Here is an 18523-nt window from a genome sequence, read left to right as displayed (position 1 = left end):
TGAGATGATTCAGGAGCAGCGTCACTAAGCATAAAAACACAATCTCCGCATGAACCCTGACCTCTCAGACACACACAGACAGGGAGGAGAGAGAGAGAGACAGAGGAAGGAAGAAAAGGAGAGGAGTCGGTTGGGAGAAGAGAAAGAGGAAAAGGAAGATAGGATTGAACCAGACTGAACCAGGACTAAATCAGGTCTATACCAGGTTTAAACCAGGACTAACCCAGGTCTAAATGAGAACTAAACCATGATTATACCAGGACTAAACCAGGACTCTTCCACGACTAGCCCAAGGCTAAACCACGATTAAACCAGGAATAAACAATAACTAAACGAGGACTAAACTGGGACTATACCAGGCCTAAACCAGGTCTAAACCAGAACTGAACCAGGACTAAACCAGGACTCTCCTCGATCCTGTCAGAGCCCATCTTTTATTCAGGTCAGGGGTTATTTTTAGACTCGGGGTCTGGAGGTCTGAGCTGCAGCAGATCTCACTGTCTCTCATATCCATATACAGATCCTTCATATGGATCTGTATGGGTTTATCCCATAGACTGTATGTATAAATGGACATAGCTAATGCTAGTGTCCTAAACAGAAAGTGAGCGTGGGTGCAATTTGTCTCCGTCGACTCTGACTTCAGTTCAATTTATAATGAAAAACCGTAGGCCCTCTCTGTGTAACTTCTGTCAAATCTCTATGGTAACTACAAACCAAGTATTAACTGAAGAAATGAAATACATAGGTTTACTGCGCTCACACTAGCATAAGCACAGATAGCTCCTAAAGTGTTTGTCCAGTGCAAACGCGCCGTGCCCTTAGCACAGCATGACTGGGACTTTGGCTCAGTTGGATGAGGTAGGCTAAAGCACGGCACAATTTACGTTTATGCTCCCTGTGTTATGCTTGGGATAGAGGATAATGAATGAACTCTGCTCCAAAACTCACACTGAATCAGCTCTTACCTTCAGTAAGGTCTGTGATGGATAGAAGTTTTGACACCTCATCTCCAGTTGTCCTCGCTGCTCCAAACTGTTGTTTAATACATAACCTCACAGAGGAGTATCACAGGACTCATATCTCCCTCACTGTTTAACCCTCTGTCATCACTGCTGCGGTGGTGGTGTTTTCTGCTCTTCACAAACCAGGTCCAGTGCAGGTCCATCCCAGACACAGCCCACAGGGGGAGCCAGAGAGTGAGGGGCACCTCCAGCAAACAGGTTTACACCACTCACAGCCTCTGTGGCCGCCTCGTCTGAAGGGGCTTCAGAAGGCTTTATATGCAAAATTTTCTATAGCCTTCTTTAGCTAGAAGCTACACGTGCACATGTTTTGTGCTCACACGCACACACACACACACACACACACACACACACACACACACACACTAACAAACAGTGACTTTGATGAGTGTTGTACATGTTTAGCCTGTGTGCTGTTTTAGTGTTGGGTTTATGGTTTCTTGATTAACACTAAACATGGACGCTGTGGCTGCCAAAAAGGAAAAATACACAAAAACACAAAATCGTCTTCATTAACAGATGTTCATGAAGAAAAATCTGGTTTGTTTTCCATAGTCTGGACATGTTCAAAAGCGTGTCATCTGGTGCAGAGCAGTAAACACTTTTGAGTCAGAAGCTCTGTTAGAAATGTTCACATAAAAATGTATGTTTTATGTTTCCATGGGAGGGAACTCAAAAACTGCAGTTTGAATGGGTTTCAATGGTGCATTTTACCCTCCATGATATAAACATGAGTATTTGAAACTACACAAAAATAACAATGCACCAGAACTACTGCTGCCGCCAATGACCTGCCCCCGGCTACAAGAAAAGAAACAAAATCATCTGCTCTGCATTTCACATTCTGGAAAAAATATCATCATTTATGCAATTTTCAACCAAAATCAGGGTTGGTTCAAAACAAAAATGGAAGTTAAGGGTTTAAAGGGTTAAAAACTAATGCTATATACCAATGTTTAGAGCGGAAGTGTCTGAAAAAACGCGTCCAAAGAAAGAATATAATAATGAACAAAAATATTTTATGTTAACCATACAAACATGAGTATTTCACACAGAGGAGAACACTGCACAGACTCAGAGCTGATGATGGACCAGCCTCAGGCTGCAATCAAACACCATCATCTGCTCTGCATTTATCAAAATGGAAAAATATAGACATTTGTGTTTTGTTAACACAACGTTTGGTCCTTTTATGATAAGAAATGGCATTTAAAGGGTTAAAATAATAGAAAAGATCAAAATATTTTATACTAAAATTTAGAGCAGAAGTGACTGAAAAGAATGAGCCAAAATAAAATAAAATAAAATATAATAATGAACAAAAACATTTCCAAATGCTCTGGACATTTGAATGTGCTCAACAACATAAACAGTTGTTACAAGAGTTTTATGAACATTTGGATGAATGTATTCAAAATTATCGACCGATGGAAAGTCAAAAGCTCTTAGAACGCGCTGAACCCAACCTGAGGGTTAACACATATTTCACGTTGTTCTTATTTTCTCCACTAAAGCGACAGCACCACTGCACATAGAAACAAACAGCACCGGCAAACGTTGATGACATCAGCTGAAAGTGTCAGTGTGACACTGTGGAACATTCCTGGCAAAGCAATGCTGTTTTCATGAGACAAGCAAGCGGCAAAACCGCCACCAGAAATGTTCCACAGTGCAGCTTTAAGAGTTAAAAAGGGAAATGCAAAAAGATCAAACACGGGCACAGATGTCCTCCCTGTGTCTCCATGAGGTCTTATTCTGTGTAAAAGCTGACCTGTACAAACATGTTCTGAAATGCATGGGACTCTTGGATTGGTTTACAGTTCAGATTTGGGTCTCTCTCAGATGTGAGGCTGCTGGGCTTGTTTACAGTGTGCAGAAAAATCACACTTAGATTTCAGTTTTCAAAATTGTGCAGCCCTGGTCTGAATCACAGTTTGACATATTCTTCTGATGCATTTTTAAAACCCAATTTCTGGTCCTAGTCAGACCCTCTCTTTTCTCTTTCTCCTCTCTCTCCCTTCCTCTCTCACCCCCCCCCCCCCCCCCCCCCCCCCCCCCCCCCCCCTTCCTCTCTCTCTCTGTCAGAATCGACTAAACTCTCATAAACTGTCTGATCCTGTGTTTAGTATTCTGTTATCGTTTATATGCACCTCATTAATATTCATAAGACCAGCCAAAGTCCGGACAAGAGCCAGGATTTGGGCCGGTCTACTGAGGTTTGCCCCGTCTCACGCCCCAGGACTTTGTACCAATGTAATCCTCGTAAAAGCAAAAAGACTAAACCAAGAATGAACCAGGACTAAACCAGAGACATGAACCAAGACTAAACCAGGGCTAAACTCAACCAGGGCTAAACCAGGAGTTATGGAGGACTAAACCAAGACTAAACCAGGACTAAACCTAGACTAAACCAGGACTAAACCTAGACTAAACCAGGACTAAACCAGAAGTTAAGGAGGACTAAACCACGACTAAACGACTGGACTAAACTCAGCTAAGGCTAAACCAGGAGTTATGGAGGACTAAACCAAGACTAAACCAGGACTAAACCTAGACTAAACCAGGACTAAACCTAGACTAAACCAGGACTAAACCTAGACTAAACCAGGATTAAACCTAGACTAAACCAGGACTAAACCAGAAGTTAAGGAGGACTAAACCATGACTAAACGACTGGACTAAACTCAGCCAGGGCTAAACCAGGACTAAACAAGGAATGAACTAGGATTACATCAGGTCTAAACCTGAACTAAACCCAGGCTAACCCAAGACTAAACTAGGGGTGAACCAGGACTCAACCAGGACTAAACCAGGACCAACACCAGTGTTTTTCTGTGTCCACAGTTTCTTTGAGCTGGAGAGCAGTGGGGTGCGGGAGGAGATCCGGTATCGTTACAGACACAGAGGAGAGGAGCGTTCCGAGACGTTTCCGTACCGACTTTCCGATGGACACTGGCACAGGATCGCTCTGAGCGTGTCCGCGTCTCACCTGCAGCTGCACATCGACTGCAACAGGTCAGGAATACTTTTACTACTGCTACCACTACTACTACTACTACTACAAGAAAAAACTAAAAAAATAAACTTGTATAGTGCTTTACTCTGGCTTATTAACTGCAGAAGCTGGACTCTGTGTATCAGCGTCACTGAGGTTTATCAACAGAGCTAAGTCCCTTTCTCACCACTAGGCTCTATATGTGCAGTGATGAGGGACTGAGGGACTGAGGGACTGAGGGACTGAGGGACTGAGGGACTGAGGGACTGAGGGACTGAGGGACTGAGGGACTGAGGGAGTGTGGCGTCACCCATAGCGATCGGCTCCAGTCAAACGAAGCCAATCAAGCCTAGCAGTTATAGCAGCTAATCTGGAGAGTTAAAGACAAAATAGTGAAATAAAACCCCAGGAGTGGGTTACAACAAACATTTTAAGGTCAGAATGATGAGCCTGACCGCAGCACTTACAGAGAGAAAGGGCTCGATGGAACTGAATCATGCTCATGCTCACTTCCTGTATGAAACGCAGGGGTCAGCGGGCTAGATATGTCCAGATATATACAGCCTATGATTTGTGCATGTTTATTTACAAAGCCACCCTGGGAAACTTCTGGAGTACCTCAATAAACGCCTTATGTCAGAGTTTTGCTCCTTCTCCCAGTCCCAGTCCATGAGCCTCAGTGCCTTTTCCCACTCTTGGAAACATTTACTAAAGGATCTTCAATTAGATTCTTTAGAAAATTGGAAAAATTTGATTTGTAGTCAAGTAAATAAACTCATGTTGGACTAAAGATGTACTGCTGATCGATTGGTTGACCAAAAAGGGGGTGTGGCAAAAGCTCTCAAAACTATTCCATATCTGTATATCTGACCCAAACTGCACTCACATGTCTACACCTGCAGGGGGAGTTCATGCAAAAACTACTATTTATGCAGCAAAAAGGATTAGGAAACAATGAATTTATAGAAAGACAGATTGAACTTGTGAATCATGAGTTTAATCTGACTTCTTCCATAGAAATACAAACAATACCAACTCATCCCACTCTCTCTCTTCTCCTTTCTGCTGTTGTCTCATATAAATCCTTCATCTACATAAAAACTAAATGACTAAAGGCCGACAGCTCTAGTAAAAACATGGTGACTGAGACGTGTGTGTTGTGAGAGATCCAGTTGTTCATATACTGTGATATATAGTGATGTTTCTATGTTGAGTGTATCGACTGTGGCCTTGGCCTGGTCTCTGTTGTAAAATATTCTGAATGTCAGTGCAACTTCTCGGTTAAATAAAGGTTAAATAAATACTGTTATCCACTAAAACATATGCTATAATCCGACTTTCTGAAACACTTTTAGATATTTATGTTTATCTGTTGATATGTTGCAGTGACAACACGCTGGGGTTGCTTTGTGTGTATCTCTATAGTGGAAAGTTCAGCAGTTACTATGGTGACACAATGTACACATTAGCAAACACTGACAAAAAGTTTGAAGATTGTCTGAAAATGTACAAATCATCTCACCTGTTGTAGTTCCAACTAAATCAATTCTTTATGGTCAGATTGTGTTAAAATAAATCAGATTAAAGTCTAACTTGAGTGACAGAACTTCAGACAGACCAGTGCCTCTAGCTAGCATCACTCCCCAGGGAATGTTAATGATATCAGCTGCAAAGTATCAGTTTGCACATGCTGTGGTACTACCTATTTGACTTTAACGGAGAACTTCTGTCATTTGTTTAGAATAGAGTAGGATGCGTCTTTTAACGTGATGCTAATGGCGGCTGAGTGGTTAACGCTCTCGCCTCACAGCAAGTTCCAATTCCGGGCCTTTCTGTGTGGAGTTTGCATGTTCTCCCTGTGTCTCTGGGCGGGTTCTTCCATCAACCCAAAACTTGCACAACAGGCAAAATCTGGAGATGGGTCCCACTGCTCCTGACAGGGTTAACCCGGAGACACTGAAGCGTGGGTCAAATACAGGTTTAACCCAGAGACACTGAGAAAACTGAAGTATGGGTCAAATGTAAATTTAATCCAAAGACTCTGAAAGGTGGGTCAAATGCAGGGGACACATTTCTCAATAGTTCATACCATTTTATACCTGTGTGTCAGATGCCCTCCCTGTGTGTCAGATGCCCTCCCTGTGTCAGATGCCCTCCCTGTGTGTCAGATGCCCTCCCGGTGTGTCAGATGCCCTCCCGGTGTGTCAGATGCCCTCCCGGTGTGCCAGATGCCCTCCCTGTGTGTCAGATGCCCTCTCTGTGTGTCAGATGCCCTCCCTGTGTCAGATGCCCTCCCTGTGTGTCAGATGCCCTCCCTGTGTGTCAGATGCTCTCTCTGTGTGTCAGATGCCCTCCCTGTGTGTCAGATGCCCTCCCTGTGTGTCAGATGCCCTCCCTGTGTGTCAGATGCCCTCCCCTCTCTCTGTTGTAGTGACTACACCGGGTCATTGTTCCATATTCATGTTGTTGAGCTCCTGGATGCGGCTCGTTGAAGCGGTGGCCTTTAAAGTGACAGTTGCTAACGAACCTGTCAGCACCTGTCACATAGAGGAAAAACTGAGAGGAAAAGAGATAAAGAAAAGAGAGAGAGAGGAAGGGAGGAGCTGACTGTTTTTTAATGGCAAAAAACACAAGGCAGGACTACAAGTGTTTTGATGCTACAATGAGAGAACAATGAAAAGAGGAGAGGAGAGAGAGACAGGAGGGAAGAAGAAAGGTGGAGAAAAGATGTAGAGAGATGAGAGGAGAAGAGAGAGAGAGAAGATGGAGGTAGGTTTCTAATGGCAAAAACCACAGTGCAGGACTACAAGTCCAAAACAAAGATTAAACCACGGACTAAACCAGGACTAAACCAGGACTAAACCAAGACTAAACCAGGACTAAACCAGGACTAACCAGAGACTAAAACAAGAGTACACCAGGACTAAACCAGGACTAAACCAGGACTAACCAGAGACTAAAACAAGAGTAAACCAGGACTAAACAAGGACTAAACCAGGACTAAACCGAGACTAAACCAAGACTAAACCAGGACTAAACCAGAGACTAAACCAGGACTAAACCAAGACTAAACCAGGACTAAACCAGGACTAACCAGAGACTAAAACAAGAGTATACCAGGACTAAACCAGGACTAAACCAAGACTAACCAGAGACTAAAACAAGAGTAAACCAGGACTAAACAAGGACTAAACCAGGACTAAACCAAGACTAAACCAGGACTAAACCAGAACTAAACCAGGACTAAACCAGGACTAACCAGAGACTAAAACAAGAGTAAACCAGGACTAAACAAGGACTAAACCAGGACTAAACCAAGACTAAACCAGGACTAAACCAGGAATAACCAGAGACTAAAACAAGGACTAAACCAGGACTAAACCAGGACTAAACCGAGACTAAACCAAGACTAAACCAGTACTAAACCAGGACTAAACCAGGACTAAACCAAGACTAAACCAGGACTAAACCAGGACTAAACCAGGACTAAACCAGGACTAAACCAGGACTAAACCAGGACTAAACCAGGATTAAAGCAGAGGCCTGAAATAGAACTGAACTGACAATAAAAAGATGTTTTGTAGAGGTCCCTGTAGTTTTAGTCTGAACTCATCACAGTGAGTTTAAAAACCCCAGATTCTGAGTCACAGCTGAAGTATCGATCTGAACAGACTACAATTCCCAGAAGGCCGAGGGTCAGGACTGCTCTTTATCACTGTGCAGAGGAGAGAGGGAGAGAGGAGAGAGAGAGGGGGAGAGTGAAAGGGATAGAGAGAACAAGAATGAGAGTGAGAGAAAGAGAGGAGAGAGAAGACAGAGAGAGAGAGAGGAGGAGGGAGAGAGCCAGAAGGGACAGCAAAAGGGAGAGAGGGAGGGTGAGAGAGGGGGGGCGGTGACAGATAGAGAGAGGTGGAAAATAGTGAGCGAGAGAGAGACCGACAAATCACTGTTACAAATCCTGTGACTCTTCTCTCTCTCTCTACCCCCCCCCCTCTCTCTCCATCCCTCTCTTCATCCTTCTCTCTCTCCCAGTCGCAGAGGGGTAGACCGGAGCGTTCCAAGGTGTCGGACATGTGTAAACTGTGGCTACGTTTCGCTCTGAATGTTTTTAAAATCGACTGAACTGGGCTTCAATCACTCATACTCTCTCTCTCTATCTCTCTCTCGCTATAATCCACTGTAATAATCTGATATTATGATCTCATCTAATCTGTGCTGATGTAATGTGATGTAATGAGGCGTTTTGGCGGTGCTCCCAAACTTCACCCTCTGAGACGCACAAGGGCATTTCCCACAATCCTTTGCAGCAGCTCGGAGCGGCAAGTGTTACAGAGCGGGAGAGAGAGGGAGGGAAAGTCTTTGAAAGGTAAACCTAATCAGAGGAGTCCTACTGTACTTCTAAACTGACCTTACACCATAGACTGTATATATAAATGGACATAGCTAACGTGCGAGCCGCCACGCTCCCAATAGGAAGTGATCACGGCACGCTTAAGCTAACAGTGCCAGCGTTTTGCCAAGGTATTTCTATAACATTTTGCAAGTTGAACGGTGCATTATGAAAGATGAACGTGGTAAAAGTGTCTGTTTAAAGAGCGGGTATTTTGCCAGTTGTACTTTTTGGAGCTGTCTACCATGTTAAAAACACTTCAACAATTCAACAGACTACTATACTATACATGACACAACAAAACATTCACACTCTCATCCAGACAACACTCTGACCCTGCACGTCCCTCCCCCTGACCTCACGCTGTGTACTGAGGGCTCGGCCTGCCACGATAAATACTATATTGACTTATTGTTCGATATGTGAAAGCTGGACCACTGTTTCTTTGCGCAAGTGAGAAACGTTTTGTTATGTTTTGTGCTTTCGTGAAGACTTGAGCTGTGGAGAGTTGAATAGATAACTTCTATGATTCATTAAGTGTTTCATGTATCTATTTAAGTGCCTTTTCATTATACATATAGACTACTTTTGTGGGGGAAATCCTGCTTCTGGGTTTTTGTGTCAGTGGCGTCATGGTTTTTAGTATTATTGGTTATCATTTATATTTTTTTCGACAAAATATCATGCTTAAAAATGTGTTGCTGGGTTCCTACAAACTTCACTGTTACTCTCACAGAGTAACTCCACACACTGAGATGCACATGGATTTTAAAGTACTTTTACATTTTGGTTGAAGTTTTTTATTACCTCTAAGTCTGTAGTTACGACGAGTATCTCCATGTTGAAATAAATCATGTAAATTAGCTGGAAGAGAGTTAATAGATGGCCTGAACTTTATCTATGATTTTAAAAACTGTGGGTTAGTTGATGCACATAGTAAACCCTGTGAGCTCTACTAACAACTCTTTTTACATTGAAATTAGGAGCAGTAGATCCCTATGCGAACCCTCTTTATGGTTAGCATTACAAACCTGTACAAGGCTCCGCCCACAAGCCCACATCACCCATGCTCCCACATGATGACAATTCTCCATAAATGTACAAAAGCATGATACAAGACTATACGCTGCAACTTCACAAACGATGTTCAGTAGTGTCATTAGCAGGATTCACGCTGATTGTGTTTTGATTTCGCTCTGAAGTGACTTAGCACAGAGAGCAAAGACTCAAAGTGCCAAAAATGAAAGTGACTTACTTAGTTATTAAGCATGTTAAAATGTTGTTTTCAGCTAATTTAGTATTTTCAAAACAATAAAAGGTAACGGTGTGATCTAAATATGTCATGTGTTAGCAGTTAGTATCACATAGAAGTAAAATACCACCTCTGTGAGTAAAATGGAGTTTGTTTGGTATTTCCTTTGGTTTCCTGTTTTACTGCAGATATGTTTATGTACAGATGAGTTTAGCCCTCTCATAATGCCTATGTGAGAGAGGAGAGAGAGAAAGAGGAGCAGAAAGAGGAGAATAAGGAGAGAGAGAAGAGAGAAAAGAGGAGTGAGAGAGATAGAGGAGAGGAGAGAGAGAAAAGAGGAAATAGACAGTTGTAGTCTGATCTGTGGAGCTGCCGTCTAAATGACTGAATCTGTGTGTTCTGCCAAAGAAACAATGGGATTATATCATTTACTGTCACTGCCATAGACTGTGTGTATAAATTCGCGCCCTTCGAGACAACTGTTGTTGTGATTTTGGGCGTTACAAAAATAAATGAATTGAAAATTGAATTAAATGGACATATCTAATGTGCTAGCCGCCGTGTTTCAAACAGGAAGTGAGCTTGGGCACGCTTCCAGCTCCATCAACTCTGGCTCCAATTAATTTTCCATAGAGAAACTGTCACCCCTCTCTCTATAGCTGCTGCTGTCAGGCTCATCATTTTGGTCTTGGCTCTACACGATCCTGGGGTTTTTATTTCACTACTTTTTTCCCTAAATCAATATAAGAACATTAATAACAGACCAATCAGGTGCCTTCTTTACCTCAGGTTGCTCTCACTAGCTTTAGCAAACAGGTTGATTGACAGCGTTGTTGACCTCCCTGTGAAATCGGCAGTGTGGGCGACCTCACTTTGGATTGGCTCTTTGGTTGCTATGATACTCGTGATCGGAATTCCACGTATGTAACTCGGCTCCAAATTTGCCCCTATAACTGCTGTGGATAACAGCACAATTTTTCATAGTTTATGGTCACTGCCCTAGAAAAGAATGGTGTGTTCACTGTCACTGCTTCACCATAAGAAAGAATAGAGCTGTGATCATACTGAGGTTGTGTGGTGTGTTTACTGTCACTTTTCTGCCATATGAAACAACGGGATTATAGTCTCTGTAGTGCCACTGCCATAGGAAAGAATGAAGCTGTGATGATCATAGTGAGTTTGTAGTGTCTTTACTGTCTGTTATAGGAACAAACGGTGCGTTCACTGTCACTCCTCTGCCATAGGAAAGAATAGAGCACGGACCAATCCTAGCGAGTTTGTATCTGTCTCTGTTACAGTCCGTGGTGCGTTCGCTGCCTGGTTTCTGCAGGAGATTTGTGCGTCAGAAGGGTTCAAACCTGATGCATACAGTATATTCTGGGTCTTTTGGGTTTAAATGAACTAACCAGATCTTAACTTGAGCTGGTGTGGAGCTGCAGAAGACATTTTGTGACATATTCATTTCCATTTGAAATAAACCTCCTGGTAAAAGTCCAAGTGTTTGTAGATTCTGCAGAAATAGAAAACGAAGGATTTTTTTGTGTGAATTCTGTATCTATCTCCTGCACCTGTGTGTGACCAAAACTGTGACCAAAACTGTGACCGAAGCAGACCTCAGGCCAAGAGCAACGCTTATGTCATCGCACACGTCTAACCCAGTTTAAAGAGCGTATGACAGGTTCTATCGTTCTCTCATTTTCACTTAATCTGGTGGGATAAAACCTGTTATAAATATAAATTATAGTTTTACACCAATAAAGCAACAATTTGTTAAGAAAAGTTGAAAGATATAGGAAGTAGAGTGCTCTAAACATATATCACACTGGGAGAATTCTATCCAAAAGTTCGGCACAATTTAAACAAGAAACACATTTTTTCGGATACTTTAAACATGATTTCAGCAAAATAGAGTTTTTGCCCAGTATACAATATGTTGCTAGGTAACAGTTATCGAATTCCCTACTGTGATGCAGTGATTTTCAACCAACTGATCTTAAATATAATCATCTTTGTGTCAGTGGCGTCATGGTGAGAGGTGTTAAGACGTATTCTCACATGTTTAAATCACACCTATTCTATCAGACCGATTCTGCAGCGTTGCATAGTCAGTTATCAGTTAGGAGAGACTGACAGCATGTGGCGCTTTGTTGTGATGATGTTAACGGCGATGTGGGGTCCCATGAGGCACTGCAGTTTTCTCACGCAGAAGTCAGCAAGCTTGTTTCTTTAATGAACCCGTTATAGATCAATACTGTGATTTAAAATGTGCAAATTATAACATAATGATCTACGGATGTCATAGATTATAACTATAGAGCAGACACAAGCACAATATGTCTGCAGTTTAAAGCAGGAGTGTCAAACACATTTTCACCGAGGGCCACATCAGCAAAATGGCTGCTCTCAAAGGGCCAGATGTAAAATAAATCTAACAAATTTTTCAACTTGTTAATTAACCGTTTCTGTATTTATTACTTATTCAAGTTACAAATATTGCATATGCATTTGCCTAGATGTAAAAATATGGCTGTGTAACTGTGTATCTCCTGATAAATTGAGATTTCAAGACAATCATACCCTGTCGAGGGCCACATAAAATTATGTGGAGGGCCGCATTTGGCCCGCAGGCCTTGACTTTGACACATGTGGTTTAAAGGATCTACTGAAAAAAGCTTATAACCAGGTTTTAACAGTGTTCCCTCGTTTTTATCAGGAGTAGTGTTGTCATGATACTAACATTTCAAACTCAATTTTGATAACAAGAAATAGCCTCGATACTTAATACCGATTCCGACACCATGATGATAATGATCTTTAGACAATAGAAAGTGATTTTCAGCATTAAATAGTAGTACTTTCTTTTCTATTCCTATGTGGTCTTATATCTGTGTAGTCCCTCACTGGTGGTAGTAGTGGTCCATGGGCGTATACTAGTCTATGTGTCTTATACTTGTTCTGATACAGCTCAAGATCATTCTAAAGCTATTCAGGAAAGTATCGAAAGTGTCCTGCATATGAGGCTTGAGTGTGTGATTTCACCTACCCCCTATCCCCACCCACTGCTCTACATGAACTTACAAATGTTTCGGTCTGTGGGTCAAACATGTTGGGTTCAAAAAGTCTCAATTTTTTAACAGTAAAAAGGATGAGGAGTGAGACCAGGCTGAAAACTGTTAAAAAGGTGAAAAACAGAACTAGTTTGCAGTGGTTCAAAGTTATTCACTCACCGTATGCATTCAGAGCATCCTAATGATTCACCACGATGAGTTTATAAGCTCTCAAACTCCACTCTCAAAGACCAGAGTGGAGTTTTTAACATGCTAACAGTGTTATTCCGGTTTATCTAGCAATAATTTATACAATGTACTTATTTTGACCTCAAGAGCTGCTTATATCTGCACTGGGGCAAGACACATGGGGTAAAATGAGGTACATGACCTTTAACATAGTGTCAGTCTTTATCTTTGCTGCGTCCGTGAGATAAACGCGTCATTTGAACTGTTTTCTGTGTAAACAACTGCAACATCAAAATACAGATTATTTTGAATCCGAGTGTTTTTCTCTCAAATGTCCTGTTTTCGGAGCACAGATGGCACTTTACACACTCAGGAATATTTCACCCTCTCTTCTTTCCTCCCTCTCCTCTTCGCTCTCTACCTCTCCCTTTCGCTCCTCTCTGCCTCTCCCTCCTTTCTCTCCCTCTCTCTCTTTACCACCGCCACCTCTTTTTCGCCTATTTTGGTCTCCTCCCTCTCTCCTCTTTTTCTTCCTCTCTTTGCCCTAATTCTGTATCCACCTCTCCTCTGTCTCTTTCACCCCTCTCCCCTTCTCCCTCTTACCTCTCTCTCTCTCTTAATTCACTCGTCTGTCTTCGTTACAGCCTCATAATGACCCATAAGAGTCAGTTTCTCTCCCCCTCTCCTCTCTCTTGCTATCTCTCATCTCCTCTCTCTCTCTTTCCCTTTCTCCCCTCTTTCTCCCTGTTTTCTCTTTCCCTCTCCTTCTCTCTCCTTCTTAATTCACCCCCCGTCTCTCCTCTCTCCTTCTTTCTCTCCTAATTCACTCATTTGTCTCTGTTCCCTCTCCCATAACAGCACATAAGAGTGTTTCTTTCCCACTCTCCCTCTTTTTCTCTTATCCCTCTCACTCACTCACTCTCTCCCCCCTTCCCCATCTCTCTCATTTCTTTTCTCCCTCCGTTCCTCTCTCTCCTAATTCACTCGTTTGTCTCTATTCCCTCTCCCATAACCACCCATTAGAGCATGTTTCTCTCCCTCTCTCTCCTTTTCTCTCTCCCTCTCCTTCTCTCCCTTAATCCGCTCCTTTCGCTCTCCCTCTCCCTCATCCGTCCACCCTCTTCTCTCTCTTAATTCACTAATTTGTCTTTGTTCCAGCTCCCCCATAACAACCCACAAGAACAGATTTCTCTCTCCTCTCTTTTTCCTCTCTCTGCCCCCCCCACGCTCTCCTCTCTCTCTACTCTCTTTTCTTCCCCCTCCTCTCACCTCTCCCTCTCTCCCCCTCTTGCTCCTAAATTACTCATTTGTTTCTGTTCCCTCCCATTAACGACCCATTAGAGCGTGTTCCTCTCCCTCTCTCTCCTCTCTCCCTCTCTCCTCTCTCTCTCTTAATTCACTCGTTTGTCTCCGTTCCCTCCCCCATAATGACCCATAAGAGCGTGTTTGGTCCTGATTGAGTCTTTATGGGTCTCATTTGGATCCTAAACACTTCATGCTTCAGTTCTGAGTCCAAACAAAGACCAGGGATCAGAGAAGGTTTGACTTTGCGGTTTAAACCAATCAGAGAAGGGGTCCGATGGTTTAGACCAATCAGAGAAGAGTTCTGTGGTTTAGACCAATCAGAGAAGAGTTCTGTGGTTTAGACCAATCAGAGAAGAGTTCCTCTGTGGTTTAGACCAATCAGAGAAGGTTTCCTCTGTGGTTTAGACCAATCAGAGAAGAGTTCTGTGGTTTAGACCAATCAGAGAAGAGTTCTGTGGTTTAGACCAATCAGAGAAGAGTTCTGTGGTTTAGACCAATCAGAGAAGAGTTCTGTGGTTTAGACCAATCAGAGAAGAGTTCTGTGGTTTAGACCAATCAGAGAAGAGTTCTGTGGTTTAGACCAATCAGAGAAGAGTTCCTCTGTGGTTTAGACCAATCAGAGAAGAGTTCCTCTGTGGTTTAGACCAATCAGAGAAGAGTTCTGTGGTTTAAACCAATCAGAGAAGGTTTCCTCTGTTTAGACTAGCTGTCAAAAGTATCGAAAATCAGATATTAATCAATACTAAAATTGTTTTGAAAGGTATCTTTAGTAAAAAAGTCACATTCACAGGACAGAAATGAACCTTTCCTGAATAGCTGTAGAGAACAAGTATAAGAAAACAGTAAAAGCTAAATTCGTGATGTAAATATTTTATGTTCTAGCAATTAATAGCTCATAAAAGTAAAATACCCCATCCTTAAATCTAACCTTATGCTGGACAAATGTGCACAAAAAATACAGCTAGTTTTACAATGAAATGTTATGTTTTATTTCATCTAGAGTCACAAATCCTGCAAATTCTAGTGAACTTGAGAAACCGGAGCTCGAAATTAGTTAAAACGTAACAAACATAAACACCTACCTTTTGTCTGTGTGCAAACTCAAAAGGGCATAGGATGTTCATATCAGTATGGAGCACTTAACAGGTACAACATGCACTCTTTAGAATACATACAAAGTTCATAAGTACATGCTTGTATTTGGATCGCTCAGTAGGAGTAGGTTCTTTTTTAAATCTCTAAACCTAACATTGTTCAATCATTGTTTTATAAGATGAAGAAGAAAGTAATAACCACAACAACAATACTACTTCTACTAATAATACTAATAATAATGCATTAGTCTCATACAGGGGTGTCAGACTCATTTTCATAGAGGGCCACATCAGCAAAATGGTTGCTCTCAAAGGGCTCAAATGTAACTTTTTTTAAATCTTGTTAATTAACTGTTTTCTGTATTTATTACAAGTTACAAATATTGCATATGAATTTGCGTAGATATGAAAAAAATGTCTTTGTAACTGTGTATCTCCTGACAAACTGATATTTTAAGATAGTCATACTTTTTAATTTACCTTGTAGTGGGCCACATAAAATGATGTGGTGGTCCGCATTTGGCCCGCGGGCCTTGAGTTTGACACATGTGGTCTTATACATCTCTTTTCCAGATTTCTTACATTGTTCATTCACTCCACACTCGACGATAACACATTTTAAAGTGCGATATATTGCTGAAGTCAATGTAGATGATAAATAATGATACTGAAACTGAACCATGAGGGAGAAGTACTCAAAAAAAAGTATTCTAAATGTATAATATTTCTAAATACTCTTGATCTGTATAAATGAATAGCAGGAACTTAAGTAATTAGTTTGTGTAATTTTAGCTCATAATTCAACTTTCTATAGCTCAAATCTTAACATACTGCAGAAAAAATAACCACAAATTTCCCACTAGTACAAAGAAAAAGTCCCCACGATAAATATTGGCCCCTAAAGATTATTGTTCCATTTATACTATATTGAATGATAAGTCAATATATTCATTACTGTAACAGACCCAGTAGCCACAGCTGCCTCTGGGACAGACTCACAAAAGCGAGGCTGCCAATCTGTGCCACTGGCCCGTCCCACCACCGCCAACACTCACACGTCTCATTCATTCGAGGCAATGGGGGTAAAGTGTCTTGCCTAAGGCTCCAATCATAGTTTATGCCACTGCTGTCCCACTGTGGCAATTCTTGTAGAGCAGTTTAAACAAGATGCCCTACAGTTTTCCATTGCCCTTGTACACCATGGGGAAGAAATGTGGGATTACAGCAGTTTTTAGGATTTGTGAAATAACATTAATTCTCCTCGCGTCTCCTCGCTGTTATCCTGTTTGTATAAAGGTGAATCCTCCCTCTCTCCTCCTCCAAACACGTCCATCTTTAGCCGAGTGATACCAGGACTCATTTCTCTGCTTTTGTGATAAAACGACTCAAAGTGACAGCTCTGTGCGATTATTTCAGAGCTGAGCACAAAATGAATAATTTACTGTTGAAAATGTGTCGCCTCATGTGATCAAACGGCCTCAGAGGCAGACAGGAGCAGACAGGAGCAGAGCCAGAGGAGCAGAGCCAGAGGAGCAGACAGGAGCAGAGCCAGAGGAGCAGAGCCAGAGGAGCAGACAGGAGCAGAGCCAGAGGAGCAGAGCCAGAGGAGCAGACAGGAGCAGAGCCAGAGGAGCAGAGCCAGAGGAGCAGACAGGAGCAGAGAGGAGCAGACAGGAGTAGAGCCAGAGGAGTGGACAGGAGCAGAGAGGAGCAGTGACAGAGGAGCAAACAGGAGCAGAGACAGAGGAGCAGAGAGGAGCAGAGACAGAGGAGCAGACAGGAGCAGATCCAGAGGAGCAGAGACAGAGGAGCAGACAGGAGCAGAACCAGAGGAGCAGAGACAGAGGAGCAGAGACAGAGGAGCAGAGAGGAGCAGAGACAGAGGAGCAGAGAGGAGCAGAGACAGGGGAGCAGACAGAAGCAGAGAGGAGCAGACAGAGGAGCAGACAGAAGGAGCAGAGACAGAGGAGCAGACATGAGTGGGTAGGGTCGACATATGGACATAACAATGTCAGTCTGCCATGTGTTGGAATGTTCCACAGTATGGCATTATAATATATTTCAGTCTATGGCACCAGGCCAAGTTACAGGTCAGATCTATGGAGAAGCAAGTCCATTTGTAAGATTGCATGAATTTGAAAGTCTTTTTGAGCCATAAAATGCATGTAACTGAATAAATGCAAAATAGATACGTTTAATGCCAGACTGCAGAATATTACTGGCTAAGGTTACAAAAGCACATGCAGGCAGCAGACCAGACAAAAGTTACATTGTGTACCTTAAATGCAGTATTGTATAGTTGTACTTTATAATCCTGCTACAATAGTGTCTGCTAACACTGATCTTGGTTAAGTGCAGTGAAGGTGAGTGGACTTTAAAAACGCAGAGGAGCACTTCTGGATGACATAACAAGGTGTAACATACTGTTGTGAGCTCTGCAGAGGGAGACTGACTAAATTGGGGATTTTATCATCAATTTATCGTTTAGGTTAAGGTTAGGGTTTAGGTTAGGATTTGAAAGACCGCTTATTAACTTTCTCCAAATGAACAACTCGTTTGATATTTTCCAGTCAGGTTTTAGACTCCACCACCGCACTGAGACTGCTCTTATAAAGGTGACAAATGACAACCCCCTGAACGCTGACGCAGCCAAAGTTTCAGTCTTGATCCTGTTAGATCTGAGTTCTGCCTTTGACACTGTCGAGCACGAGATCCTCTTACAGAAAGTAGAGGACTGGGTGGGCATCTCTGGTACTGCACTAAGCTAAAATAGGCTGAAGTGTGTCTGTCGCTATGTTTGTTTTAGCTTCCGCACAAGCCTCAATGCTGCTCTGCGATTGTTCCGACCACCCGCTTAACTGTACAGCGGGAACATACCAAGATGGAACCAATGGAATGTCTCCAACACGCATGGAAACATGTGTGTACGTGTGTGTGTGTGTGTGTGTGTGTGGGGTGTGTGTGTGTGTGTGGGGGTGTGTGGGGGTGTGTGTGTGTGTGTGTGGGAGGGGGGTCGTATGTGTGTATTGACATTTCAGCCATGGCTTCGTTAGCCTGAGAACACTCCACAGTAATTACAGCTACAGCTCAGAATATTGACCCAACAGAGACAACAAAACAAGACGAGAGTGAGGAGGAGTCACATCTTCATTAGACACAAGTTTATGATTAGATCAAACCTCCAAATGTCAGATTCACTAATGTTTTTGATCTTGATCTTTTCTAT

General features: G+C 42.4%; 1 protein-coding gene across 1 annotated transcript in view; it reads left to right on the top strand.

Moving 5' to 3' along the window:
* The window catches only part of LOC117393823 (protein kinase C-binding protein NELL1-like), a 150639-nt gene that overhangs the window by 32545 nt on the left and 99571 nt on the right, over positions 1 to 18523 (top strand). The window contains exon 4 of the mRNA XM_055220996.1: positions 3870 to 4040. Within this exon, the coding sequence (XP_055076971.1) occupies positions 3870 to 4040 (171 nt within the window). The remainder of the gene's footprint in view (positions 1 to 3869; positions 4041 to 18523) is intronic.

The sequence above is a fragment of the Periophthalmus magnuspinnatus genome, chromosome 3 (genome assembly GCF_009829125.3).
Source record: "Periophthalmus magnuspinnatus isolate fPerMag1 chromosome 3, fPerMag1.2.pri, whole genome shotgun sequence".
NCBI lineage: Eukaryota > Metazoa > Chordata > Actinopteri > Gobiiformes > Gobiidae > Periophthalmus > Periophthalmus magnuspinnatus.
The sequence above is the reverse complement of the archived record's forward strand: the minus strand, read 5'-3'. Positions and strand labels throughout refer to the sequence as shown.